The sequence below is a fragment of the Centrocercus urophasianus genome, unplaced genomic scaffold, assembly GCF_019232065.1.
Source record: "Centrocercus urophasianus isolate 14NV4802_14NV808 unplaced genomic scaffold, USGS_Curo_1.0 seq_34, whole genome shotgun sequence".
Taxonomy (NCBI): domain Eukaryota; kingdom Metazoa; phylum Chordata; class Aves; order Galliformes; family Phasianidae; genus Centrocercus; species Centrocercus urophasianus.
Genome location: NW_024884911.1, coordinates 4,960,947 through 4,988,873, shown reverse-complemented (window position 1 = coordinate 4,988,873; position 27,927 = coordinate 4,960,947). Strand labels below are relative to the sequence as shown.

Here is a 27,927-nt window from a genome sequence, read left to right as displayed (position 1 = left end):
TGTGTGTGTGTGTGTGTGTGTGTGTGTGTGTGTGTGTGTGTGTGTGTCTGGTGAGGGGCACGGAGGAGATGGGAGTCGGAGATCCTTTGCGTTTGGTTGTTATCTCTGTGGCCCTGGGTTCAAGTTGTGGCTATGCGGAGATCACAAGTCAAATGAGCCTGTCAAATGCTAGCTGGCCATCTGCCTGCATAGCACCATATTGTCAGAGATTGTGCTTTCTCTTCAGGAGAGATCCGGCGGAGAAATAGCTGGGGAGCTGTGGGTCGTATCTGGCAGGTAATTGGCCCAGATATGTTGTGTAAGTGCCTTGTGGCAAAAATAGAAGAGGTTTCTGTGAGTGGTGAGTGCCCAGTATGGTCCTGGAAGGCAAAGGGGTGGGGGGGACTCAACAGACCTAAAGTGGGGTGTGTTTCCAGGCTGGCTGAGAATGCTTCTCTCACACCGGCTGTAGCCAGGACTCGGGAACAGGCAATAAGGAGAGCAAAGCCAGGCTGGTGAGGGAGCTGACTGCTCTTTGGGCTGCTACTTGATGGCTGCGTGCTATGATATTTCAGTCCAGGTCTCCTTGCACAGTGGTCCCTTTGTGGGGGTAAAAAACCTTCAGAATTGCTAGCAGGGAGCGTTACCAGGTCCTAAGCCTCCCCAGCAGGCAACTGGAGATGCGACTCCTCTTGCTTCCTGCATTGCTGTCTCTTTGGCATTTCAGAGCAGCAGCTGAATAGAGTCCCTTTAGTGTTGTTCTAGTGTTGGTGGAGTCCTGTAAACTCATGCACAGATTAGTTCTCTTTTATTTGTTGTGTTTATGTCGGGTGGAGCTGCTTGGAGCTGAATTTGGTTTTGCATCCTTGAAACAAACAAATGTTGGCAGTAAATACGGGCTTATTCTAGGCTGCGAGCCATTTAGTGGTCTAACAAAGAGCCATCCATCATCCCAGGTAACTATCTATTAAGCAGACACCAGCAAGACATGGAGGGCTAAGCTGACAGGGTTTTTTTTCATGTAACAAACAGCACTGACATTTAAAGGTGAAATCCCACATAATTGTGAATTTTTAACTCCAAGTAGAAAGTTGTATTTTTCCACTTTATAATATTTGGGAAGGGTTGGAGGAAGGGGAGGAAAACTTCCTTTTTTCTTTTTTTTTTTTTTTAATTGTTAATGCTTTTATCCACTTTTGTTGGATTTTTTTAACAAGTTTAAGAAGCAGTGTCACTCACACTGCTAATTATATCTGCTGAGAAGACCTGTTGTTGAGCTAGCCACCGTTCTTCAGCAATCTAGAAGACTGTGCTCAGTGTGTAAGGGAGAGCTTTATGTGAATATTTTTTCTCTGCTTCTCAAATCAGTACGTCCAAACAACTCCAGGGATTGTCTTCTCTTGTTTGTTTTATGTTCGTCATAAAACTTGCTGCCCTGGAGATAAGGGACTGCCGAAAAAAAGGAGTGTGATTTTTCTGCCTTTGACCTCTGTCTTCAGATGGGAGAAAATCAGTGTCTAATTGGCATGGGTGGGCGATTCGGCCTGTTTGCAGTCTTGTGTCCTCTGCTCTTCCTACGTAGCAGTGCACGGTGTGAGAAGGGACAGCGGCAAGAAGAGAGAGCTGATGAATTACAGAGAAGATGCAGGAAGGCAGCTCGAAGCTGAAGGCAGCGAGTGCCATCAGCACAAATTGCCGTTACTCTTCATAAACAGAGCATTATGGTGATAATCCTGACAATTTAATTCAGTGCGAGGCTGAAAGACAGCATGTGTTGGGCTGTCACCCATCCTCTTCAGCACTGGTAATTTTTTTCCTTTATCCTGGGTCTTCACAGCTTTTGACCCGAGCTGCACAAGTTACCAGAATTCGTGTCGTTTTTAATTCTTAGCCTTTTGTTTTGTGTTGGTTTCAGCGTGTGCTGTGAATTGTGTTTAATTTCTTTTTTTCCTTTTATAAATGAAATTCCCGCGAGGTTTATTGAAATGTAAATACTTCATAAAATATGTATTTCTGAGAAGACAAAGCACGAGACAGGTCCCTGCCATCTTCAGCTGGTGTAAATGAGTTAGTGCCACACTGATTTACAGGAGGTGAGGATCTGACCCAGAGGTTTTTTTAAACCCCTCCACCCACCCCAGCATGCATGGGAGTAAGTCCAGAAGTGTTGAGAGTCGGAAGTAATGAGAGCAGACGTGGCTTTGTTCCTGGATGAAAATCCACTTCGGAATTAAGGATGACTGCCTTTGAAATTGGAAATCGCTCGCAATTAATTTTCACCGGTACCTGAAGCCTCTCCTTGGCTTCCACTGTGGAAAAGCAGCTTTAGCCGTTGCCAAAACGATCTCACTTTGGCTCTGCTGAGATCAGTAATTCCCAATGGATCTCAAGGAAGCCGTGTGCCTCTGTAACTTTCTTTTCAGTCTTTGTGTGGCTTGAAGTTGTGGCTCCTCTGTCCAGATGTGTGTTCATGCATGCTGGTGTTTTGTGTGCATTTCCCCATTTTTCTTTTTCTTTTTAAAGGTTAAACTCCAAAACATTCTGTCTCAGCATAACTAACACATTTTCCTCTATAGGGAAGAGGCAGGAAGCAGCAGAAAGTCAGTGAGGTTTACTTTTTTTTCTTTTTTTTGCTTATGTCTCTTTTAGTTCCTTCAACTGCAATCTAGCAGCGCCTGCCTCGACAGCTATCAGATAATTTCTTTATCTCCTAACGGGCGGCCTAACTAATTTATAAAGGAGGGAGCATCACCGTGAAGGCACGAGTCATTTCTCTCCCTTCTCCACGTTGTGCTCCCCCTCCCCTGCTCCCCTCACATGCTGCTCCCCGCTGAGAACCGAGTTCACATATCTGTTAGGCTGCGAGCTGGCAGCGCGCCGCGAGAGGGGAGGATCGGCGAGGGGGTGACATATCAGACAAATCAATGTCAAAGGTTTGACGTTTTCATTCATAGCTGTGTCAAAGAAACCTTGGGGGGATGGGGAGGTACACTTTTCACTTGCTTAAGCGGTTGCCATTTATGTTTTAATTTACTGTTACACTTTTCAAAAACAAACAGGAACCCTCAGTTGTCATTTTATGCTCCATTTCCCTTGCTCTCCATCTCTCCCCTACCCCTCTCCACATCCCCTGTGGAGGAATTCGTGTACTGAGAATCCCAGCTGCACAGAGATGGGGCTCCTCTCCCATGTAGGATATCTTACAGCCACCCATAGAGGCTGGGTGACTCTATCTGCAGACCATCTCTCTTCCTTTAGTTGCGTTGTGATGATGAGCCAGTGGAGGTTGGAAGTGCAGATTGCAGGAAAAAGGTATTTGTTGCTTTAAGTGGAAAGGACACTGCATCCTGTTGTAATGTAGAACATAGCAAGGAATTATTCATTCCTCCTTACCAGGAGTTTTGAGATCTCTGAGTGAAGAGAAAAGGAAGATCCTTGTTGGTACAATTTGTTTCAGTACTTCGTAGAAAATCATCAGTGCCTGCTTTCAGAAACTGCCTGCTTCTGTCTGACCATGTGAGATCTGGGAATCTGAGGAGTGCTGGGCCCCCAAGATTTATCTCTTCCTTACCCTCTAGTAAACCCCAATGAACTCCTTGGCTTCCGTGCAGTATTTATGATTTACTCTGGTATAAAAAAAGGGAAAGAATCTCTTTTTCTAGAGATGACCTTTGCCCACCGCTGAAATGCAGCGACTGGAAAACTTGGACCCACAAGCCTCAACTTGTATTATTCGAGCAATTCCCTTGGAAATGGGACCCAGTTTGGATGCAGGCATGCTATTAATTGCCTGAAGCTGCACAGCTGTTCTTGTGCTGTGTCACCTGGTGTGCGTGTGCCCCACAAGACAGTGTTAAAGAGGACGAAGGATATCTCATCTCCTTTACATGTGTCTCTGGATGGGACCACTTGCATGCTTTAAAATGAAGCTGGCTCTTAAGAATTCATTGGTATCTAGGCCATAGCAGTGGGCCAGCAGTGTCTTGCAAGCAAGCAGGGCTAGAGAATAAATCATCTGGTTGAAGCAACAGGAAGAATGTGAGGTAGAATGGAAATAAATGCCCAGTGTGAAACATGGCTAGGGATAGCTAACTGAGTTGCCTTTATTTAAAAAAAAAATGTTTTAAAAAAAAAAAAAAAAAAAAAGTATTTTAAGTCCCTAATGTGCAGGGCTTTGGTTTTCTACTTGTGCCGAAGGAGAAAGAGGGTGAGTCCTCAGAACGGAAAAGAAAATCAAACTGTGTGTTTGGTATCAGAACTGGCTTTTGAAGCAGTAAATGACTGTGAGAGTAGGTCCATCAGGAGGAGTATTTCTGGGCTCTGAGTCCAGCAATGGAGAAAGAGGTTGGAGTGACATCAGTGGGGTATGATGTGACTGTGTGGAAGAGAGAGAGTTGGCTTCGAAGGAGAAGTTCCTTCTGATCCTGTTGTTTCCCCATCAACGCTTTCCTTCTTTGGATGAAGGTTGAGTATCACCTCCTATCTTGGCATCCATTATCAGCCTTTAGTTTCTTATTCAGAATAAATTGCAAGTTTGTTTTGTCTTTGCTGCTTCAGTGTCTCAGAGATAAAGATGGAGAAGGTCTTATCCACCCTGATGAAAGACGATCGCTTCAGGCTGCACAGACCAGGAAGCAAGGTGAGTTTCCTGATTTGGAATTGCTGCCATTTTCTTTTACCAGTTAAACATCATAAATATTCCTCCCTTAGCTTCCATCTTTGCGGTCTGGTGGTTGGTATATCCATCATGTCAGGCAGTGCAAATAATCATAGAATTGCTTTATGTCACAGTTGTCCAATCTTTAACCTGCTGTCCAAAAACCAGTTCTTTCTAACTCTTCAGCAAATATTTTGTAGCAGACAGTAAAGCTTTCTGGCTGCAGAAGTATTTTTTTTTTATTTTTTCCCCCCAGTGCTTCTCTTCTGCTTGGCTTTTCTGCACTATAACTGTTGGAGATGGCAAATAACATAAAATCGTTCTGAAGAAATGAGCAAAATGTATTTGGTGATGTGCTGTGTAGGCTTTTTAATTATTACCTGTATTTACTTGGAGCCTGAAACAAATCTTGCTGGGCTGACAGACATCTTTTCATTGATTTCTGCAAACTTTGGGTCTGCCGTCAGTTTGCTAATTCACAGCATTCAGTCATTTGCAACTGATGGCTGAGGTGTTTCTGCATTCTGTGGAATTAAATCCTTGAGGAACTTTCAGTCAAGGATGCTTCAAGCATTTTGCAGAGTGGTTTTTTCTTTCCTCAATGCAATTTTGCCTGATTGTTCTTTCTGCTTTAACATACGTGAGCCTACAGCCTGTCCAGTGCCTTCTCATTTCCTGCAGATGGCTGTTAAGAACTGTGGTGCTTTTGGTAGATATGCTTTTGGAAGATGCTGTTTTCCTTAACACCCTGCATTTCACAGAAAGCTGCATCTGTGGCTGCTATGAGACACAGCTGTACTTCAAGCTCTGAGCTTTTCACTGAAATCACCATACATCTTCTATTTTAGATGTTTGGAACATGCTTATGGCATGGTCTGTCAGCTGGTTCAGCAAATACATAGAAGTGTAGATGTGCTTTGTTAATGCAGGAATTATTTAAAACAGCTTTTTGTGTCCTTTTCTGGCTAGTAAGCCTGGTTACTAGCAGGACTGATAGAATTTGTATTTCTACCATGCTTTCAAATTGCAACATACTCTGCACATATAAGTGTAAAATAGTCTGACTTAAATACTCTTTTTTTTGCCTTTCTTGCTCTTCTCAAAACAAAAACAAAGGAATACACAAACAACAACAAAATGTATTTGGAAAACAGTTGTTACTCTCTTTTTTTTTTTTTTTTTTTTTTGCTGGGTGCTGCTGCCTAGCCATGCCCTGTCATGCCAGGTACTGTGCATAAGCAGGAGCTGATTCCTTTCACCTGCAGTCAAAAGTAGGATTGAACTTCTCTTTTCCTTCTGCCTTCAAAGTGAATGATATTTGGCTGTTGACTGCACTGGAGCTGTGATAGATCCACTCTGGCTGTAGGATGGTCTGAATCTGCTGTGAGGACTTAAAAATACAGAATTATCAATTTTGATATGACTCAGAATCTTACAGAACTGAGAGTGAGAAATAGTTGACGGAAAAGAAATCTCTGCGGTTTAATGGGGATGAGATTGCAGTAGGCCTGTCAATATCACATGGGCTTCTTGAGGAATTACTTGAAAAATATACTAAATGCAATCAAGGATGTTGAGTTCTATTTTATTACCATCAGAGGCTCTGTAAGAGGTCTAACACTTTCTCAGCTGTTGCAGGGACACGTTACCAAGTTTTAAGGAAGGTTAATCTCTATTAAATTCCCTAAGTTTGCTGTAAAGGCAGCAGAGTAAGCTGGGAATGCAATGGACACTGCATAGGACAGAGAGTGAAGGAGGTCTTGTTACGAGGAGCTGAACCTGATCTATTTGTGATGTTCCCATTCGAGAGAGAGTTAGCTTTGCTTATCAGCTCTCCATGCATTGAGTCATGTATATATTATAGTTGTGCACACAGGAATCTCATTATGATGCTCTTCGGTTCTCATTGCCTCAACTGAAGTCCATTACAAGAACCCCGTTGGAACGTGCATTTTTTGGGCTTCTGTGTGCAGCCAGGGAGCAAGCTGAAGTGCCTGTAAAATGTATATTTTATACTTAGGTGTATAAAATATATATGTGGCTATGTCTGGGTGTGTGAATGTTCACCTGCCTACAAAGAGAATAAATTTGATCTTTCAACTTTTATCGAGGGGGGTAGGGGGACTTGGTGAGTTCTGGAGGAGGTGTGTGGAGGTTAGTGAAAAGTTGTTATTAAAACAAAATCCTTCATTTTGTTTTGAAGTATAATGGAAGCAGGAGATGTTATAGCCAGGGTTTGGGGCTGGTTTTTTTTTTTTTCCTTCCTGCTTTAAGAAAGAGAATTTCTCCACCTCAGCCTGGTTTTATTGAGTTTCTGTCCTTTCCACCATTAACAAACCTCCTAATGAAGTAAGAGGCTTTCAGTTCTTACCCTCACCTCCCAAACCTGAAAGCTGCAGTCTTTATAATCACAAGTTTCTTCTGAAAGAGGTAAGTGTGCCTTTTCTAAGCGTAGCTGTGGGGAGGTTCCCCAGTGTCCTGAGCTGGTTGAGTCACGTTATGGCCAGGCCTTTTTCTTCTTAGAGATGATAGATGCTGTTATTGATCGCAGGTTATGCTAGTGGTTAGGGATCTGCCAGAATAGGTTCATTCCAAGCAAATACAGGCTAGAAAATGCTCTTCTATCCCACTAGTTCTCCATAATGACAATCATGCTTATTACTTAATGGATGTAACGAATTCATCTATGTGGAGAGTAGATCAAGCAAACCTCTGGAGTTGGCTTTTATCTTTTGGGCCTTGGAAAAGCTGTAAGGGTCTCAAATTAATTGTCCTGCTCGCCTGAACCTGGGCACAAGCAGGATTAAAGCTTGTAGAGCATAGGGCTTGGTTTCCAGTGCACTTCCAGTAGCACTGCTCTGTTTGATCTACCCAGACACTCGCATGGTGCACTGGTTTTATTTTCAGTTTGGCTCTGAGACAGTTTTAAATTTAGATTTTCGGGGGTTTTGTAAATTATTTTTTAAGATGATCCTCTCTGGAAGGCAGGAATCAAACACAGATATATTTTTTTCATGCCCATTAGGGGGCAATTTTAAAATGAGATCTGTCTCAAGGGGCTGGAGGGGATAAAAGACAAGGTGGAGATGGGAGGAGGGGAGAAGCTGTTTTGTGAGTACATTATGTTTCCTGCCATTTGCTTTTTTCATTTATTTCTTTTGGACTGACCTCACACTTTGGAAATTATGCACCTAGTTCTTTATCCCTCATTTTTGTCTTACTTTTTTTTTTCCCCCAGCACCAGGAAGAAGAGATGCCTCATTTTGAAACCTAAAGGGGGGAATAAGAAAAGTCCTTTGTAATATATTGCCATATTATCACTAAATCCCCTGACAGTTGTGACACAGAAGCAAGTCACCTGTCACTTAAGCTTGAGGTCTCTTTAATTTTCTCCTGGAATTCGCACCAGGCTGTCTTTAATTTGAGGCCTTTATTGGAATTCTGAAACCTTTCTGCCTCCCCGGTGCTCAGATCTATTCTGAGTGCTGTTACAGAATGTATACAATAACCAACAGAGGGATTCAGAAGGGGCTGAAGCACTGTTTATTTAACACTCTGGAGGGATTTTCGTGCTTATTCGGTCCAGGCTACCCGGCTTTCAATATCGCTTTGACAACCGTTATGCCCTTCTCATTAATTTTAAACAGTTAAAACACAGGAAAAAGAGAAAAAGTTTTCATTATTAAAGTGCTTTACTTTTTAATAACAGAGGATTCTGTCCGCCAGGGGAAAGGGCAAACCTCACTAATTTCACATTCATATTAAAAAACGCTGGGAAGGTGACACTTTGTGCTGCCAGGAGGCTTAACAAAAGAAAAGTGATGGGGGCTAGGAGGAGCGGGCGGGTGGGAGAAAGTTTTATGTTTCACGTCAGTGGAAACTTGTTAGTCACAATGACGAGTGTCCACTTGGAGAAGGCAGCACCACTTGTAGTTTATTAAACCCTTACAGAGGCCCCTCGACTGGAAACTGTCTCAGCTGATTAATAGGAGTGTGTTAAGTCGAACCAGAAGATGACGACGAAGCAGTCTGTATTGGCCATCTCTGCGGTGCACTGGGAGATGGAGAGCAGAGACTGGCAAACTGGGAGGCTCTTACAAGGCCTTAAAACACCAGCGTTGATTTTGCTGGAGGTACAGGTAGTTCAGGCAGGGGGAGAGCAGGAATTCTGTTCCCAGTATGTGTTTGTTTCACTGGAGGATGATGCAGTGGCTGGGAGCTGTGGGATCTCAAGCTCCAAGGAAGGCACTGTGCAGGGACTTTGAACTGCACTTGGGGTCTTTCTGTGGGTGGGTTTTCTGTTAGGATACAGAGCAACAGATCTGGGTCAGCAGAGCTTTTTGCATTGGGTGTCAGCAGCATTTCCTGGCTTCCACAGTCCTCAGGGTTCCCATTCAGCGTGACATGGCACCCCTGGACTGGCAGCAGGGCAGAGGGAAGTGAGGGTTTGAGCAGCATTAGATATGCTGGGGAGGAAGATGAGGAGTTGACCAGCATCAAATTACTGTGTTGGCTCATGTGCTCCAGCTTGGATGCTGGTTCCTATTTGAGTAGCTTTTGAGAGTTGTGGTCCTTTCTTGAGGGAGGTTCGTGTCCATGGATGCTTGACTTTGCACTTTGCTGTCAACTTGCCATCGAAAATGTTTTCTTCTGGTCCACATTTCCTTTGCCTTGGTAGCTTAGAAATAAGCTAACCTCTTTCCTCCTCCTAGTAATGGCTCGTTCCCTGCCGTGTTTGCTCTCCATTTCCTGAACCAAATCCTACAGTCCAATGATGGGAAACCTTGAGCACATGCAAAATTGCCTTTTTGGTTTAAGGAAGTTTTCTGCCATGCATTTGGTGCACGGGACTTACCTTACCCTAGAGGAGTCGTGTGATAACAATTAGTTACATATGCCTTGTTGACAATGAGGAAACTTCATGTAGCCATCAGTAATGAGAAGTTCATTGTAGCTAGGTTTGTTCTCAGGTGCTGAATTTGGTCCATTCTATCAGGCATGGACATGAATGTAGATCTCTTGTCCTGTGCATGCTAAGAAGGGGCCAGGTGCTGTGGGGAGCTGCTCAGGAGAGCTTGAAACATCAATCTGAAAGTCCTAAGAAAAAAAGCTCAAGTCATGGAGCCTGTGGAGAGTTACTCCAAATAACTGCAGGGGAAATGAGCAGTGGTATCTGGCCTGTTGAATCAGAGGAGAAAAAAAGAAAAAGAAAAAAAAAGAAAAGAGGGGAAAAAGAAACGTGAAAGATGTTAGAAAACACAAAATTAAAACTGATTTGCTCTCCTCACCATGGAGTGCTTACTGGCTGCTTTGACTTTAACGTCTTTATCTATAATTTTTTTTTTCCTCTAGTAATATTGAGAGGATTACCTTTGTTGGCCCCTGGGTGGTTACTGTGTGATTTTACTGTTATTAAATCTATTGTAAACTGCTTCATTATTCCTGACTCAAATTCTCTCTTTCCTCTAATCCTCCCTTGTAGAAATCCTATGGCTTGGACCCTCAGGAAGTCCGGGAGCGGGCCACGGTCCTGCAGACAAAATTTGAGAATTATGTTCACTCCAGTGAGGGGACCATCCAGTGGGCCAAAAAAGGTCGGTGCATTTCTTCTCCATTATTGCATTATAGGAGTGGGGCTCGTAAGCTGCTGTGATTTGCTTCAGGGAAAAGGATTGGAAGAAACCTTTTTGGGTCCGTTGGGCCCTGCAGGGGGTTGGGATGGACCCAGAAGGCTTTGTGATGATATTACATGTTAATTTCTCGCATTCCCATATTAAGTGCAAATGAGGTTTAATCTTGGCTTTCAGCAGGATTCACATCTGAGGGCTCTGACCCAATCACTTGAGCGAATAGAGAGTGTGTTGCTCTGGGAAGGTCAGCCTGTGCAATACCTGCTTGGTGCTTTCAGTTTTGCACTATGGATGTTTGAAAGCTGTATGGCAGGATGTCTTAGGAGCAGCTCTCGGGCTGGTTGTTGCTGTGTGGGATGGGAGAAAAATGGGAGATCACAACTGCAAGCAAAAGCAAGCAGGAAGTAGAAAAAAACCAGGGTGGATTTAATAATAATTGTACCTAGGAATAAATCTGGAGACTGTGTATCCATCTTTGCCTGGTCAGATATGCAGCTGCTGTGACTGTGCAGCCCCAGAAGCTTTTTCCTTCTGCTTCTCTAAAAAAAACAAGTGAGGTGGATTTGGGGAAGAAGATGGGAAACTTGACAGAGATGTGGTGGGAACTGTACTGCACATACAACAAAAGTCACATACTAAGTGGTCCAGAAACAAGTGGGGAAGTTGGCCTTTGAGCTGTACGATGTCATCGTGTAACTGAGCATGAGGAGGCTGTTCTCCACATAGAATTTACATTCAGCATTACAATTGTATGAAATCAAGAGACGTGATTGGACCTGTTAAGAGGTCAGAGGGGCTGTTTTTTCTGAATGTTAGTAACACTTTTTTGATTGCGCTCAGAAAACCTCTGTAGGCTGTTTATCCAGCATATGTCACTGCAGGTAAGCACACACATGCATTCCATATGCACTTGTTGCTGACATCAACACCAAACTTTTCCTCTTTTCCTCTATTCCTCTTTTCCTCTTTTCCTATTCCACTATCTACATATGCAAATTTTCCACTGCTGAGTGGCTTCCATAAACCCCCTCTTCCTCCTCTCTGCGCCAGGCATCATGAATAATTAACATGGCAGCTGGCTTTTGCTTTCATGGCAGACAATCAATTGGAAACTGTGCCAGAGATGCATTTGTTTCTCTCTTTTTCTCTTTTTCCCCATTTTCTGACCCAGTCAATGTTAATAAGCAGTGTTTTGATTGCAGCTTGCTTTCAGAAGGCGAGTGGCTCCCTGCCCGCTCATCCCTTCTGCCCTTCAGATCCATATTTTTCTAACTCAGATAGTTTAGACAAAGTGCTGCCCTTCAAACTTGATTGACTGACCAGCAGTGCGATAGCATGGGAGGAGAGCTGTGGCTGAGCCCTGCTTTCTGAAGGACAAACTTCATGGAGTGTGGAGCCCTTTTTGGAAAGCTGAAGTCTTACGTGGTGAGAGGTGTGCTGCTCTGAAGCTGCAGTGACAGGCAGAGCTCATTCTTTGGAACCTTCATGCTGCTGTGGTTACAGGAAGGTAGGGAAGCAAACCACTGTTTGTGGTTAGTAGTTGAGCAGCTGCTCTCACCCTGTCTGTCCTCAGCACTGCTATGTGCAGAGGCACAGCAGCGTTACAGGAACCCACTGCTGTGGCACAAAGCCTGTGTTGGTGGTTTTGGTGCGTTCTTCCTTCCCATTCCCACATGCTCTGAACACTGGCAAAATGTCCCCACCAGCATATCCAGCCATTATCCACCAACCTATCTGACCTCCACCGTGTGTAGTTCTTTGGTTTTTCCCTTTGTCTTTCCACAACTAAATTCCATTAGAAAAGAGAGGGGAAGTGGGGAAAGGACCGGCCCAAATCCATTCTCTTGTATCAGTGCAAATCTGAAATCTCCCCAGACCAGCGTGCATCTCCTAGGGCTGCTGTTGGGTCTTCATTTAAATCTCATGGGTGCTGTGATGAACATTAGCAGCTCTGAGCTCCCCAGAGGTAAGGCAGTTACATGAGCTGAGCTTTCACCCTGCTGATGTGGCAGGGCTGCTAGTTCAGATTTGGATTAGTCTCTCTTTCACATGCTCTGAGTCAGCGCTGGGGCTGGCAGTTTTCTGGCTGGACTTTGGGAAGTGAGGGGCCTTTGGCACTTTGATTCTCAAACGGTGGTCTGGGGAATGAGTACTAGCAGCCTTTGCCATCTGAAGAACTGTGGGAGATGAGCTCAGCCTTCGTAATAACAGGATCTTTAGTATCAACCATTTCAAATGCTGAAAGAAAGACAGCTATATTAACTCCAGTGGGACTGGATTCAGTGCGGGAGAGAGCTCGTGTTGTTCCTTTTGAGGAGTTGCACCCTCTCACAGCAGGTGAATTCGACCAATAACTTTGTGAAAAAAGCAGCAGCAGAACAGGTTTGTTGAGAGCATGTGAGCTGGTTTATAAGCCCTCCGAGGGATGGCCTTCAGATGAGACAGTGAGACTTGGTGTTTGGAATTTAACATTCTCTTTTTGGGAAAATACAGGTCTCTTGATGTTCGGATGCCTCTAAAACAGTAACGTTGTGAAATTGGGAAGAAGGTGCAAAAAAAACTCAATCTTTTCTTCTCATCGATTGGGAAAAGGAGTTCGCTTTGCTCAGTAAACAGAGCTTTGATGGATTCCCTGGGTCCTTCCAGGAGCTGATCTGCTAAAATGACATTTTTATTACTGTTCATAAACTCCAATCTCCTGCTGCTGCCAAGAGATTAGACATAAGCTGTGGGCAAACTTGCTGGTCCGGTGGCTCAACAGGCAAGGGCAGGAGAGGTTAGAGTTTAGAGCTTGCTACTGTCAGGGGCTGAGAGGGAGAGAGAGATGAAGGTGGTGGTTGGGGTGAGGGCTGAGGGGAGGCACGGGAGGTTTAGAAGCAGAGGAGCAGTCGGGAGATTGTGGGGAGGCGTTTTCTGAGCTGTAGAGTTTCCTTACTGAAAGTCCTTGTATTCCCTGTAGCAAAGGGGACAACCTGGGTATAATGTTACAGGTACATTGAAGAGCAGTGCTGGTGTTCATATTAGTGGATGATTGTCTTTGGAGCAATGAGCCCTGAGGGAAGGGCATTACAGGAATATAAAGATGTGAAAGAGAAAATTTGTACGCTATCCTATTATTTTTCCCTTCTGAGAAGGTGAGCTCTGTTCTCAGAGCGATGATGAGTCAGGAAATCCATCTGGTTCTCATATATTTATAAGGGACTATCTAGTAACTGGTGAAAAATGCATGGACTGCTGGGATTGTAATTTCGGAGGAGCCTTCCTGTGCCACTTCCATGCTTCCATTTCCCTTTCTTCATCCCTCTATCCCTCTATTCCCTGTTTCCCCCTTTCTGCTACCTTTTGATGTCAGCAACTCTTCATATGAGATGTGCTGCAGACATTGCCCTCTGTGGCAGAAGGGGCATCCTGACAAGAGGCAAACCTAATGCAACTTAATGTAGTATTGTTTCAGTTCCTAACCCTTCTTCACCACCTTTCTTCTCCTTATGGGATTGTACCAGTGCTATATACAACCTTCACAGATTTTTAACATACCAACCTTATTCACCAGCTGCTGACCAGAAGGTGTCCCAAAGGACAAGACCAATGTCCTTTCAGCTGGAACAGCTGAATCTTTAAGTATATATATATAAAGATGCAGTAGCAAACAGAATTCACTTGGTTTTTTTTTCTCTCCCCAGCACTGCAGTCTTTTCTTTGTGCCTACGCTGCCTATCCCAGAAGCCTCAAGCACATCTTCCACATCAAATCTATCCACCTGGGTCATGTGGCCAAGAGCTTTGGCCTGAGAGATGCTCCCCAGAACCTGACTACTCTTCCAACTGCTAACTCAAAGAAGAAAACCAAACTAAAAGCAAAAAGGTAGGCCAGCTTGATGTTCTCAAGCCAAGGGGTGCCATGTGCCAACCCTGGGTATGCATTGCTCCCTGAAGTTCTTGTGGTTGCTCCAGGAGTTCATATGTGATTGCTGAGAGGCTAAATCATGCTGAGCCATTGGCTTAGGTTGTGCTCTGAGCTATTGCTTAATTCTCTGCTTTTCCCCAACAGCTGTAGAATGCCTAAAAATTATTTGTATTAAACCAGCTTGGTTAAACATTTGAATGTGAATTTAGTTTAAAAAAATAATAATAATAAATAGCTCACTTTGTAGTTTTGCTTCTGATAAAGATGATCTTTTCTTGAAGGAAGGCGTTAAGTGTGGAGCAGTGCCTCCATGGACTCACCTGGGTTTTGCTGCACCTTTTCTGGTTTTCTGGTTCCGGCTTTTTTAACGCTTGAAACACAAGCAGAAGCAGCCTAACTTTTATTTATTTATACTTAACTCCAGAACTACTTTGAAGGATCAGGAAGGGCACAGGCACTGTTCCAGAGCGAAGCATGAGATTTCCCATATATTGGAGTGGTTCTCTGCCTTGCACAGGGGTTGTGATAGAGCTCCAGCAGCAGTCCTGTTGGAGCCAAACATTTCTGCAGTAGAAGCTGCCAGGGTTTTCCATTCACATCCTTGTTTCCAATCACACGGTCCTACACAGATCTGTGATTCCTGGCTTGGGAGCAACTGCAGTAGCATCTCTGCCCTCATCCCTGACTAGGGAAAGTCTCTCAGACAAAGCTGTGTGCATAATTGCTTGCTGTTGGTATATGGAGCGATAAAAGCATCAAGGAAACTGCAGAGGAATGAGTATTTTCCCTTTTCAAGTTTGACCGTTCTCCTTATTGTAATCCAAGGCAGTGTGAGTGGTGATTTATCTCACAATACACTTCTTCCTTCCTGGCCTTGACAAATACCAGTTATTCTCCCCTGTCTTACATCTGTTCCAGTCTCCTAGGTGTGCCTTTCCTGCATCAGGAATCTGAGATTCCCTGTCAAACCTGCAGGAGTAAAGCCCCAGGTGGTCTCCTCTCCCTGAGATGGAGCTGAAAATGCTTGGTACCTCTCACCCTAGTTGCTTTGAGGTGGTTCCACAAGACAAATAGTCCTCCCTTCTGAGATCATAACGTTAAGCTCTTGCAGTCTTCCCCAACACGACAGCGGACTGCAGACTTCTGGCTTGCCTGTAAAATCACTGCAATAATTCAAAGGAAGAAAAATCTTTCTTTTCCTGGTATCAGTTGTGACTCCTTCCATGTAATTGTTGCTGCAAACCCCATTAGCCATGCAATTAAAGCACTAATCCACTTAATTGTTCCTAGGCTGGTGACATCTCTTGCACATGTATGTATTTTGGAGGGGGGAGGAAAAACAAAAAAAAAAAAAAAAAAAAAGGAAGAAAGAATGGGGAAAGGATTTTAAAATAGAAAGTCGGAGACAGCATTGTCCTGCTTTGAGAAGCCACCAGGGACAGAGCACCGATCTGCCTCCTGCTTCAGCTGACCCTCACCAGCAGATGGGCAACAGGATGGGAATGCCCCTGTGAGGGGGGATTTAACGGAGCTTTATTTCAGGAAGAATAGCCTGATTAGCTGATAAAGAGCATGTAAGATGGTATGGGGTGGGCTTTGATGTCTTGCTGGCCCAGCAGGGTGTCGAGCTATGACTGACAGTAGCGTGTCACAGGATTACTTGGCCTGCAACAATGCCTCTCTGTGTTCCTATGATGTTGCTATTCTGTTAGAGCTACTTTTTCCCTTGTTACGCACCTCTTCTAGACAGCATTCCTCCTCCCCAAGTCTTCATCCTATTATAGTACAGACAAGCTCAAGATACAGTAGGTAGTTCAGGCACAGGATGCGTGGGGTTGGGGGATGTGGAGGCGTTGGAACAAATGGTCAGAGTGATTTGAAAGCTCATTTGCACATGGGTCATACAATTGCAGCTGAAGGCAAGTGGGCAGACTTTGCACGGGTTTGTCACTGCTCAAGCTTCAGGACACCTGAGAACATCTGGGAAGCTAAAATGCTGCAAAAATACTCCACTGTCATGCAACTGTTATTGCCTGTGAAACTTAGTTCTAATTAACTTTGGTTAAAAAAAAAAGGTATATTAGTATTTAAGGGACAGCTTAGAAAAAAGGTGAATACAGATTCAAATTCAGTATCTGCTAACATAAATCCAAGATAGCTTTGTTCATTTGCAGAGGATTGCTTTTGAGTTCACACTGACATAGCAGAGAGTAGAATTTAGACTGCCATAAATGGTTTTTAATTGTAATGTGTGGGGCTTGAAATGATAGCACTGTAGGCACGGGGCAATCTTTTTAATTGTGTTTCTCACGTGGTACCGTGAGTGTTGGTTGTATTACACATTGTCTCCAAACATCTGATGCTTGTTTTAATCAGTCTGCTCACTAAGGCCTCATCTCTCAGCACCTGCCCAGAGAAGAAAGAACAGTTGAAAGTAAAGGCAATCATTAAATGTTTCCTTAAGAGGACAAAGAAAAGTTGTCCTCGTTTCTTTTGAAGTCTCCTTTTGCGCTTAGTGCCTCCTTAGGGAGCCTGGTTGGGGAAGGTGGGACAGGAAGATGTGGCAGCCAGGTGTGTGATGGTTCAGTGCTGGAATGTGGAAGCAGCCCTCTATGAATAAGTGTATAAAACTTCCATGGTTTTTCTTAATCTTTTTGTGCAAAACTGTCCCCTTAGCCATAGCAGGCTTTGGAAAACCCAGTCTGAGGATGGCAAAATCACGTGCTTGTGAATTCTTTGGAAGTTGGAATGCTGTGTTTATGTAAGCCACATAAACCAGATACTGTATATTGAGTTACAGTACATCAGCTTAGTAAGTGCCTGGGCTCGTGCTTTTACTGAAGGGTGGAGGCAAGGAAGCTGATCCCACTTCCATTGAGGGATTAACTGTCTTTCACTCACTGCAGAGAAGCAGCTTGCACAGGAAGCAGCTGACGTGCCCAATAGACATGTCTTTTGACTCCTTCACAATGCAGATGCTGAGGACCTATTGCCATTCCCCCAAGCCTCCCTGTGCTGCTCGGCGTTTTGCACTGTGAATCAGCAGGATTTTATGGGATTCTGTGGGGTACTGGTGGCCTGTTTCTTTTCCCTATCGATCTCTCTGGAAGCCAGAGAGTTTCACCATAATGGGGAGTCACAACTTAATTTGCCTGGTTTGTGAACTCGTGCCATTACAAAGAAAGAGGTAAGTCCTTAAGTTCAATGGATTCTGTGGAACTCATTGCTGCAGGAAAGCTCAGAAAGATTGAATATTAAATATAGTCATTGCTGCTGCAGCATCTGCATTTAAAAATGTATATATAAAAACTAAGGTGAAAATCCCCTCTACTCCAAGGTTAAGTCGAAGCTCAGGTAATATGGGATCAACGTAAGGCACACAGGATGGCTCTGTTTGAGGGGGTTGATTTACATCATTATTACACCAGCATTGCTCTGGATATGAGTGTTGTTAGGCCCTTAAGGTTTTGGCTGCAAGATTGTTATCCAGTTTTGTCTCTATGTGCAGCTGAAATAATCGACTTTGGTTGGTGTGCAGTGAACTTTACTGTTTGGCTGTCTCAGTGTGGACACTGCTCTGCTCTGACTGCTGCAACAGCACTTGATGCTCAATCTGACCAAGTAATAATTATGTGCATTCTGCTCAAGGCAGTGTTTGTATCAGCAGATGAGAGGCCCTAGTCTGTCTGTTGGGAGCAGTGTAGGATTGCGGATGAATTTCTTGCCCCCGCTCCACTAAAAACAGCAATGGAGAAACCAATGCAAGCAGGGTTGCGTTGGCTGCAGATGGTTCGTCCAGCTCTGTAAGTAGAAAAAGCAGGTGTTGCAGCAGCCTTGGCCCAGAGGTAACCCAGCTCTGCTGCTGGCACAATTTCAGAGAGCTGCTGGAGATGCTGTCAGGCAGATTGATGGCGCGTTCCATGTTGAAATGCCTTCTGATAAATGAAACAACCTACCTCAGTCTCCTCCAAAGACACACCATGAGTTCTGGGACTGTGCGTCAGAACTTTTTACTCTGTCTTTCTCAGCTGAAGCAATTTGGGAACCCTTGGTTGCTGCAGATGCTGCAAGTTGGCTAAAGGTCGTCACACTTGCTGCACTGCATCACACCAGCATTCCACAGAGCTCAAGACAAAGGAACAGCCAGCAGTAGTGACTGAGAGGAAGGAGAAGAAAAAGCACGCTCTTCATTTAGGTAAAAAGAGGCATCTTCTCAACCATCAAATGATGTCTGAGTAACCACGCACACGTGGGTGCAGTGCTCTGGCTGTGGGAGCTTTTAGTTGAGAGATCAGCTTGCGATTCAGCTCTGCAGTGAGGCAGATATGTCACTGTGATGCACAGACTGGGATTTTGGCATGAAAATCAAAAATGGCTTCAGATGCTCAGTCCTTTTCTTAGCACTGTCCCTCGGTCCTTTCACACCTGAATGTGTGAGAATCTCCCCATCCACGATGAGGTTTAGTAAGCATGGTGGTGATGGGTTGTGGTTGGTGTGGATGATCTGAGTGTTCTTTTCCAGCCTCAGTGATTCTATGATTTGAACACACGTGTTGCAGTCATGTTAGGAGGTTTTTTGCTTGTTTTTTTTTTATGTCAACAAAGATCTGCGTGGATGTTTTTTTGTTTTGTTTTGTTTTTATGATGCTCTGAAGCAGAGCAGTGAATTGAATTACGGAATTGAAAGGAATTGCAATCCAAAATTGTTAGGATTTCCTTTGGGTGGAAGGCTGGGCAGCTGGTCACTGCGGACAGTGACACAGGGAAGTGAAATAACTTGTGTGCAGGGATAAGTAGCTCCTAATGTGCACGTTGGGGCTGTTTCATTTTCTGAGTTACAGTTTCTCTCTTCCTGTCTTGCTTTCCCCCAGCTAATAAAACCAGCTATTTTCTCATCCATTTGAGCCTTCCTTTCTCCTTTAAGCCCTGCTGAAATCTTGGCACCGTAGCACATCGAGATGGTCAATCATTAGTGATTTTTTTTTTTATTATTTCTTATTTTTCTCTGCAAGCTCCCCTTCGTTTCAGTGTTTTGTAGCTCCCCACCAAAACACTGACTCTGGTTTGGAAGGAGGAATTTAAAGGGCTGTGGATTTCTCTGCCCGTTATCAACATGATGTGTTCTCATTAGAGCTCAATACAGCATGATATCTAGACATGAGATCACAGAAAGAGATGCTGACAATCCATGTGTTTATCCAGTGATGGGAACATGGGTTCTGTCTGTGTTGCAAATGTGTCTTACGTTTCCAGCCGTTCTGTGAAGCTTTTTGCCAGGCATTGCCACACAGCTCTGTTCAATTAGCATCGCTCCAGCCCTCGGCAACTGGGAAATACAGACATCCTGGGTTATGAGGTGGGAGAATGGACACGAAGGACAAAGAGGTTAAATACTTTGCCCAAGGATGCTCAGAGTTGAGTGCTGAGGTCTCTCTCCATTCTCCTGGGCTTTGTGTCATGACCACAGGGCACCTTTCCTTGTTAGCTTGGCTCCTCTAGCAGAGCCCTGGAGACTTTGGCCAGTTGAGCAGAGAAGGGAATGCAGAGTTAGCAGCAGCACAGCAGGGTTAAGGATCTGGACGAGGATCCTGACCTGATGCACTTTCCCTGCATGCTGTCACTACAGCCTGTCACTGTTGCTGGTGCCTCTTACATCTTGTGGTTAATCGAGGCCTTGACAGCTGTTTTTTCTGCTTTCAGTGATCAGCACAGGTTCCACAGCACAGCTCCATTGATTTTTGTGGCACTCGTTAGAGGGGCAAGCCTCTCTTTTTGCCCCCCCCTCCCTCCTACATCCTTATTTTTCGGTGTACAGCTGATCACCCCAGCAGGAGGTATTGATTTACTAATTGGGCAATGATTTCACCTGATTGATAATAAAGTGTTGGACAACCTCCCTGCTGAGCTGAAATTCAGCCTGGCAGCTACTGGTGGATTGCTTGTCCTTTTGCAGCAGATAGATCAGTTTACTCAACAACATGGAACTGTTGCTTGGTAACCCTGAATTACTGTGGTAAACACTTGGGGACACCAAAAATGTCAAATAGAAACTTTGTCAAGTGATGGAGGGGTCTGGGCAGGGAATGCAGCTGCAGAGGTACCCTACAAAGTTACTCCAGCATTGCTGGGTGGCTGAGGGCACATCTTGCACTGGTGCTGTGCCTGCACCCCCTGGAGCCCCTCTGTGTAGCAGTGCCACGTAGGTGTAGGAAGGCAGTTTGACAAGGTGCATCTGTGGAGGTACTGTAGGTAGGGCTTTACCAGCAGCATAATTGCTTCACTGGAGCTGATTCTGTCTTTTTCCCTTAGTTTCTTCTGGTTTCAAAACAGGCAGTGGCTGTGTGCCTTATTTCTCTGCTATGTCCAGTCTCTAACCCTTCTGCCAGCACAGAGTTTGGGTCTTAAATTAGTGAGAGAATGGAGGCTGCACCAAAAATAGCAGTTTTCTCTCCCCCGTCTTCCAGGTTTTATATGCTAGAGAAACCATCTTACAGCAGTAATCATCACACCATCCTTCTTCCCATTCAGAGCCTTCCTCTTGAACGCAGTCCAGCTGTGGGAACTACACAGGGATGGAAAATGAGATGTGGAAAAGGGGCGAGCAAATATCCCAGATAGACAAGTGTTTGCTTCCCTTCCTTGCACATTGGGCCTAATGAATGAGTTCAGCTGTTGCTGCAGCCAAGGTTCTGTGGTCCCCACCATGGTTCTGCACCCCTGAAGGCGCTGTGAGGGGCAGTGCTGTGTGGCTGAACCCTTTAGGACTGCTGAGGTCCCTGTGTTGTTAATGATGCATGCTGGAGTGCATATGGAGCTTCTGTTGTATTCCTTCGTTTACTTAGGTGGACTCCTGTTTACTTCTCAGGAAAGGTTTGAGATCTGGTTCTGGTCTTTGCAATAAATCAAAGAGTGGGATGTGCAGACCCAGTAGTTATGGATGTCCCCTCGTGCCCAGGGCTGTGGGAATGCTGTTGGGAACAATGGTCCTGTGCTGAAGAGGCTGCAGTTCAGGCAGATAAGAGGGAGGAAGCAGCAACAAGGATGAAATTTGCCCAAGGTCACAGAGCAGGACAGTGGCAGAACTTGTGGTAGAAAAATGCTGAGTGGGGTTTTTATATTTATAGCTGGCAGTTTAGGGCTGCAGGGAGATCCATGTCGGAGTTTAGAGGCTGGGCAGAATGTGGCTTCCCTTGCAAAAGCTGGTCTCTGGAGAGGGAGTGCTGCAAGGTGCATATGATGTCTGCAGGACAGTGCAAGGGAAGAGTCTGCTGTCTTACACTCTTGAAATCATTTTTTGTTGATTGTTTGTTTGGGATTTTTGCTTTCAAGCTATGGATTTCAGCTCTGTTTGTAAAATGCTTCCATTGTTCGGTGTCTTAGAGCTCTTAGTCTTTTTCATTATTATTACAGTTTTCAAACTGCTGTGTCACCTAATTCATCAGCCTTCAGCACAACCTTCCCTCCTTCTCCCCACCACCCCTGCAAGAGCATTTGTACAGAACAAAGGCTTGCTTTTAAAAACGGCATGATATTTTGCCACCTTTGTGAAAACCTGTCACAACAATATCTAATTTTGCATGAGACAGAATTTCAAATCAAGCCTCAAGAAAAGGAAGCTGTTCTTCTGCTAATGCGCAAATGTCACTTTCCACAGCTGTAAAATAAGTAACCCACCTAGCAGAGCAAAGCAAAATCTAATTCCTGTTCTCTTCCTCCTGCCCAGGTCTGACCTTCTCAAGAAGACTCGTGGCAAACATCGCCTGGCTGAGCTCTTGCGATCTGAATATTCCAGTGGGATGGACAGTGGTGTATCCAAGGTCAAGAAGAAGAAGAAGAAGAAACAGAGAAAGACTGGCGACCAGCAGACCCCAGTGTGAGCCAGGACCTCCCAGTCATTTGCTGCACAACCTGCTGGATTACCTCAGCCAGAGGTCAGGCTGGTCTGCCAGACTGACTGACGTGGTTCAGTTTGTCAGGCAAAATGGGGAGGGGTCTTGGGGATGCTGACCTCCTCCTTCTTCTCCCATAGTTCCAAATGGAATTGAATCCAGACGTGTCCTGTTGCACTGCTGCAATTATATGTGGCTTCCTGAGGATGCAGCTTGTTTCTAAGGTGATATTTTGCGAGAAAAATAAAAGAGTTTAATTATGATTTTCTGAGAAATGTGGTGTCTATGTAACCTCAGAGTGAGACAAGTGTGTTCAGAAAGGAGACTTTCCTATGTAAAGGACCCATAGAAACACTCTACAACCTGTTTGCTTGCTTATTTTTAGCCAGAGAAGCAGTGGTGGAGAAGGTGTTCAAGGTGCACGTTTAGGAGGAGGGAGAGGAGGCTGCTGCTTCCCCTGCTGCTGTCCAAGAGGATACTCTGCTCCTGTTACAGGTAACAGAGTTGCTGCCACCTTCCCTCTGTGCACGGGGGCAGAAGCTGCCCCTGGACACCGTTACTCCAATGCTGCCACCTCCCAGCAGCATCCCCAGTTTCAGTGAAATTGGTCTGCTTGTGGAGAGCTCTTCAGTGTGATGACACACGGTCCCTTTGGGGCAGAGCTCATGGGCACAGAACTTCATGTCAAAAGTCTGAGTTTGGGAACAAACGTTGTCACCGTAGGAAGAAGCCAGAGTAGAATCCAGCAATCTCCAAACTTCTCCTTGCCTGCAGCGTATTGTCATCCCTAATTATGAAATGCAGAATATGTATGAAATGTCTCACCTCTCTGAACATGAAAGCCTTTGCAGAGCCTTGCTAACGCTTCCCACTGCTAAGCCAGGCTTTCAAGGTTCTCCCTGCTTTGGCTGGGCCTCGCACTGTGCTTCATTTCAGTGTGTCCCAAGCCAACAGTTTTCATTTTGTGCTTTTACCATGTGTGGTTTTGGGGTTTTTTTTTCTTCATTCTTTCTTCTCTCATCAACCAATACTGACTGAGAAAAGGGACACGGTGTGATCCTGAACACACCAAGGATGGCACTCGTTCCCCGTTGCCCAGCATGGGGAGACTGAGCTCCGGGGGGTCAGGAGTTTGTGTGGGGCCAGCAGGGTTCCAAGCAGGAGACTGCAAAGCCCTACAGGTGCTCACCCACCTCACTGTGCTGCTCCCAGCACCCCAGCAGTCCTGAGCCTTCCTCCAGGGTGGGGACAAAGCGCAGCCCATCGGCGTAACATGGGGCCAGAGGGGGTTCCAATCCAGCAGCAGAAGGGGACAAAGTCACGAGAACAAAACCCACTTTGTGAATACAGAATTGAGGGCACCTCCTGTTGGGTTGTAGTGAGTCATGCTAAAGGCTGTAGGAGGGAATAAATCAGTCCAAAAGTATTTAATTTCTCAAGTGAGTGCAACTCTTGAGATCCAAAATGCTTCTCCTTTCCTCCCAGGCAATTACCAAACAGAACGCTGATTTTACTGCAGCACTTTTCTGACTGCTTAAGAAAGATGTTAAAAGGACTCAAGCAAAACGTTGATTGTATTTTTGCAGAGAGAGAGAAAAATTAATAATATTTATTAGATTAAGATAAGAACAAAACCCACCTGACTCTGTGATTACTGCTTGGCAGAGCAATCAGGTCTAAGCCAAATGTCAGCTTAGAAAACAGAAAAGAAACCCCTGAGGATGAAAATGACTCAGAGAGGGCAAAGCAGAGAGTAAGTTTGGGAAGAAGTGATCTTGTGCATGAGGGGAGAGCACCTGAGCTCCTGGCTCACTGTTAAATACGAGTCAATGGAGACTATTGGTAAATTCACACTAACAGCAGCCATCAGTGAGACTCCAGGACATTGCACTGCTGCTGGCATGAAGTGGGCATGGGAACCTTACAAACAATGATGAATAACGTGATGATGTGTTTTCAGCTTCATCTTTGTTAGCAGGGGGCTCTGGGTTAACGGGGTGGTTAGGGAAAGGAGGAGGAGATTGTTAACAGGAAAAAGAAAGTCTTAGAGGTGGTGGGCTCACCTGAAGCTAAGCCCAGCTGGTTTGCTCTTAAACTTCAGAGCCAAAGTGCAGAAAGCTGTAGCTGTGGCAGCAACTCTGCCCTTATTTACACTTGAGCAGCCCTCTGTCTGCTCTGAGCTGCCTTTATCCGTGTATCTCCCCTAATTCAGCTAGAACTTAGCTACCTGTTTGCAGTTCAGTTGTGCTCAACACCCCCTTAACAAGCCAGGGCTCTGGACATGGGGCCAAACTGCAGCTCTGCACCCAGACCAGGAGGAGCTGCATGGTGGTGTGGCTGAGCTCCGCTGGCAGTTGGACGCAGCGCTGAGGTATGTGTGTGTGCTGCGGGGTTTGGGCTGGGGAGCTCAAGAGTTAGATTGGCTCACTGAGGTGTTCAGTGGAAGCACAGCCTCGTGTGACTGTTGGCTTTCAGGCAGGTTGGTTCTGGTGGTGGTGACAAGCAGGACCTGGTTGTCCTGCAGCCTGAAGTTGGGTCTGTAATGGCGGCACTATGGAGCCTTCCTTGAGCTCCTCTGCAAATGCGGGTTTGCCTTCCCTGCTGCTTCTCCTTCTGGCTCCTTGTCCTTCCCAGCAATGGAAGCTCACATCCTATGCTCCATCAGGCCGGACTCCTTGCCCTGCAGCACCCTGAGTGTGGAAGCTTTGGGAGAGGGAAAAGCAGAACAGGGACCTCAATGTGGAGGGCACAGCTGAGCAGTCAGACACCAGGCACCCTGTGCCTTGCTGCTGAGGTGGCTGATCAGGGGAGAAAGCAACAGAACCTCTCTGCTATGTTAGTTAATGTCCTCCATCAGCACGGTGAGGGGACTGGAGCAGCTCTGAGCTCTCCATTTTGGTGTAGCATCGCCTGCATTCAGACAGAACAGTAAAACAGCAGCTAAAACCACTTCTGGTGGTTTCCTTCCGTTTGTGTGTCTCTCAGTGTGTTGGCAAAGCAGCTCTCAGCCTTCACCTGCTTCCCATGCCCCGGTTGAGGCTATGGGGCCAGGAGGGGTCGGCAGTCAGGAATAGATTTGGGGATCCTGGGTCTGCACAGGGGGCGCTGAGCTCCCCCACGGCCGATGCCTCTCTCAGAGCGGAGCCCACCGCGCACAGCACCTCTCCCAACCCTTTTCTCTTTGGGAGCTGCCTTTGTTTGGCTGCCGGGAGGTCCCTCGAACCCACCACCCTTCCAGATGCGAAAAGGCAAATTGGGATACCGCAATTAGCGACGTGTAACGAAGCCTTGTACTTCGTTAATGTCGGAGGAGGAATCAGCCGCGGCTACAAGGACAATTAGATCTTAGATAGCTCCTTTGATTCGCGTTCCTGCTGTGCGGATGGGAGGAAGGCTGCCTGCCCGCTCCTCGCCTTCTCTTTCGCCCCGCGGAAAGCACACCCACTGCAAGTTGTCCTTTGATCGATTTTTAATATGATTTTAAAGAGTTTTGTTTGGGCCTCATTCTTATTCAATGAGATTAATTTAAAGCACTTATCCCCTGGGTTTAAGTCAATCCATGTCGGATTGGGGACGGGGTTTGTTGCCCGCGGAGGGGGCTGTTTGCAGGGCGCTCTGAAAGACTCCTTTCCCACTTCATTAACCCGGAGCCGGGAGAAACCCCCCCCCCTGCCCTCTCAACCCCCCCAATTCTTCCTCCTCGCCGAGGTTCGGGGATTTACCAAACTCCCCCATTCACATGCAAAGGATCCGCTCCGGCCACAAAAGCCGGGGCTCTCCGCTCGGAGCGTGGCCGCGCATTTCTCGGAGCCCCCAACCCAAAGCTCCGGGGACGGGGCGGGGAGAGGCGCGGAGTTTTGCTCTGCTTCGGGGGGGGGGGGGGGGGGGGGTTCGGGGCCGACCGCAGCCCGCAGCCCATCTGTCGGCTCCCGGAGCCCGAGAGCCGCTGCCCGGCTGTCCCGGAGCAGCTGCCTGGCCCACGGCCTCAACCATCTGAGCGACACTTTTCAAGGGTGGAAACAATCCATTTTCCAAAGCGATCATTTAAAGCACTTAGGCAATTATACGCTTAAGATTAGCGTTAATAATTCACCGGGCGGATGCCGGCAGTGGGAGCGAACCCCGCTTTCCCCCGAGGAGGCGGGGGGGGGGGGGGGGGGAAAACACCCCGCCGCCGGGAGGAGCCGTTCGTGTGTAAAGAAGTTTATTTTCACATTTAAAAAAGGGGGGGACGGAAGCGGGAGCTGCCCCCGAGCTCCCCCCGCCCCGGCCGGGCCGGCCCCGGGATACAGACGGACAAAGCATCACTTACACAAATACGCCCTCAGGGTTCACAAATAAATAATTCATATACATTTTGCGCACCGTATTTACATTCGCCGCTTTTTGTTTCTTTTTTTTTTTTTTTTTTTTTCCCTTTTCCCCCCCGCCCCCGTTTTTTTTTTTTTTTTTTTTTTTTCTTTTTCCCCTTTTTTTCCTTATTATTATTTTTTTTTGTTGTTCCGGTTACGGAGCTCCCAAAGTGTCGCTGCGGCGGAGGTTGGGGTTCGGTACCCCCCTGGTTCTTCCCTATCCCGGAGCGGAGCCGGGACGGTTGGGGAGGGGCCTCCCTGGCTCCGGCCGTACTGGGGTTCGGGCCGGGCAATTGCTTGGAAAGAAGCCTTCCAACCCCCTCCTCCCCCCCGGCAGCCCCTCCCCGTGACCCCGGTGCAGCCTCGGATTGGGCGGGGGGCTGGGGAGGGACCCACATCGCTGCCCCCCGAGGGCACAACGGAGTAAAGCGGCCGCAGTCCCGGAGCCCCCGGGTTGGGGGGGGAGGGGGGGGAGCGGCTTTTTCTGTTCTTTCGTACTTCATATATTAAAAAAAGGTGGTGGTGTGTGCGTGTGTGTGTGTGTGGAGGGGGGGGGGGGGTCTCGTTTATATATATATATATATTTATATGTAGGGGGGAAGCGGGAGTCTTTCGCTTGCTCGAGGCCCCAGGGCTGGGCTGGCCCTCTCCGGCCCCCCCCACGCCCGGGGATCGGGGCCGGGGCTCACCGGGGCTGCGCGGCCCGGGGCAGAACGCCGGGCAGCGGGGGTAGGGGCGGGGGGGGCTCGCTGCCGCCCTGCAGTCCGTGGATGAGGATGCGGGGCACCAAAGGTCTCTGTAGGGCCGGGGGCGGAGCGCTGGGTCCGCGGTACAGGTAGAGGGCGGCGCCGGGGTCCAGGTTGGAGACCAAACTCTGCGGGTAGAAGTAGGGCGAGGGGAACATCCTCTGCAGGGCTGAGTAGTTGCCAGCCTCGGCCAGCAGCTCCAGGCCCACCGCCGTCTGCCTTTTCCATTTGGTCCTGGAGGGGGGACAAGCCGAAACAGGGGGGTCAGGGATGGGGATGCTCTGAAGGACGCTCCCTGTTCTTCCCCCCGCCCTTGCGTATCCTCTTCTCTCAGGCTCTGCTCCCTTGCTGCTGGATCCCGGGGCGTCCGGGATGGGATGGGATGGAGGGACGTAGCCCTCATTAAAGGGACGAGAGGATTTAGCTGTCCTCGGGCAGCCCGGAGGCACGGGAGCCCTAAAGCGGCCGCGATACAAATCACTGCGTTCCAAACCGCGACCGATACGGTCCACCTTTCCCGGTGCGCAGCCCGCGGGTAACGAATCCCGCACCGCGTTGGGTGCATATCGTGCGGGATGCGCACCGGGCAGCTCCGCCGGCACCGAACCGCGCGGCGATGCGCAGAACCGGCACCGCAGCTCTCCTAAATCAGCGCGGAGCGCCCCGGGCCGCCCCTGGGGTCGGGAGTGACGCTACCGGGAAGAACCGCGGTGTCGGTGCTGTGCATTCGTTTGCGATCTGTATGTGTGGGTGCGTGTGTACGTATAT

General features: G+C 46.8%; 2 protein-coding genes across 3 annotated transcripts in view; one reads left to right on the top strand and one right to left on the bottom strand.

The window, feature by feature from the left end:
- DDX31 (DEAD-box helicase 31) overlaps window positions 1–22,324 on the top strand; it is a 42,626-nt gene extending 20,302 nt beyond the window's left edge. Inside the window, exons 17-20 of one of the 2 annotated variants that reach the window (XM_042830913.1) lie at window positions 4,537–4,618; window positions 10,119–10,230; window positions 13,950–14,130; window positions 21,896–22,324. In XM_042830913.1, the coding sequence (XP_042686847.1) occupies window positions 4,537–4,618; window positions 10,119–10,230; window positions 13,950–14,130; window positions 21,896–22,049 (529 nt within the window). In that variant the 3' untranslated portion in view covers window positions 22,050–22,324. Of the gene's footprint in view, window positions 1–4,536; window positions 4,619–10,118; window positions 10,231–13,947; window positions 14,131–21,895 lie in introns of both variants that reach the window. The other variant, XM_042830914.1, reaches the window with a different exon arrangement.
- A 4,774-nt stretch (window positions 22,325–27,098) lies between these two features.
- The window catches only part of BARHL1 (BarH like homeobox 1), a 4,585-nt gene continuing 3,756 nt past the window's right edge, over window positions 27,099–27,927 (bottom strand). The window contains exon 3 of the mRNA XM_042830949.1: window positions 27,099–27,393. Within this exon, the coding sequence (XP_042686883.1) occupies window positions 27,099–27,393 (295 nt within the window). The remainder of the gene's footprint in view (window positions 27,394–27,927) is intronic.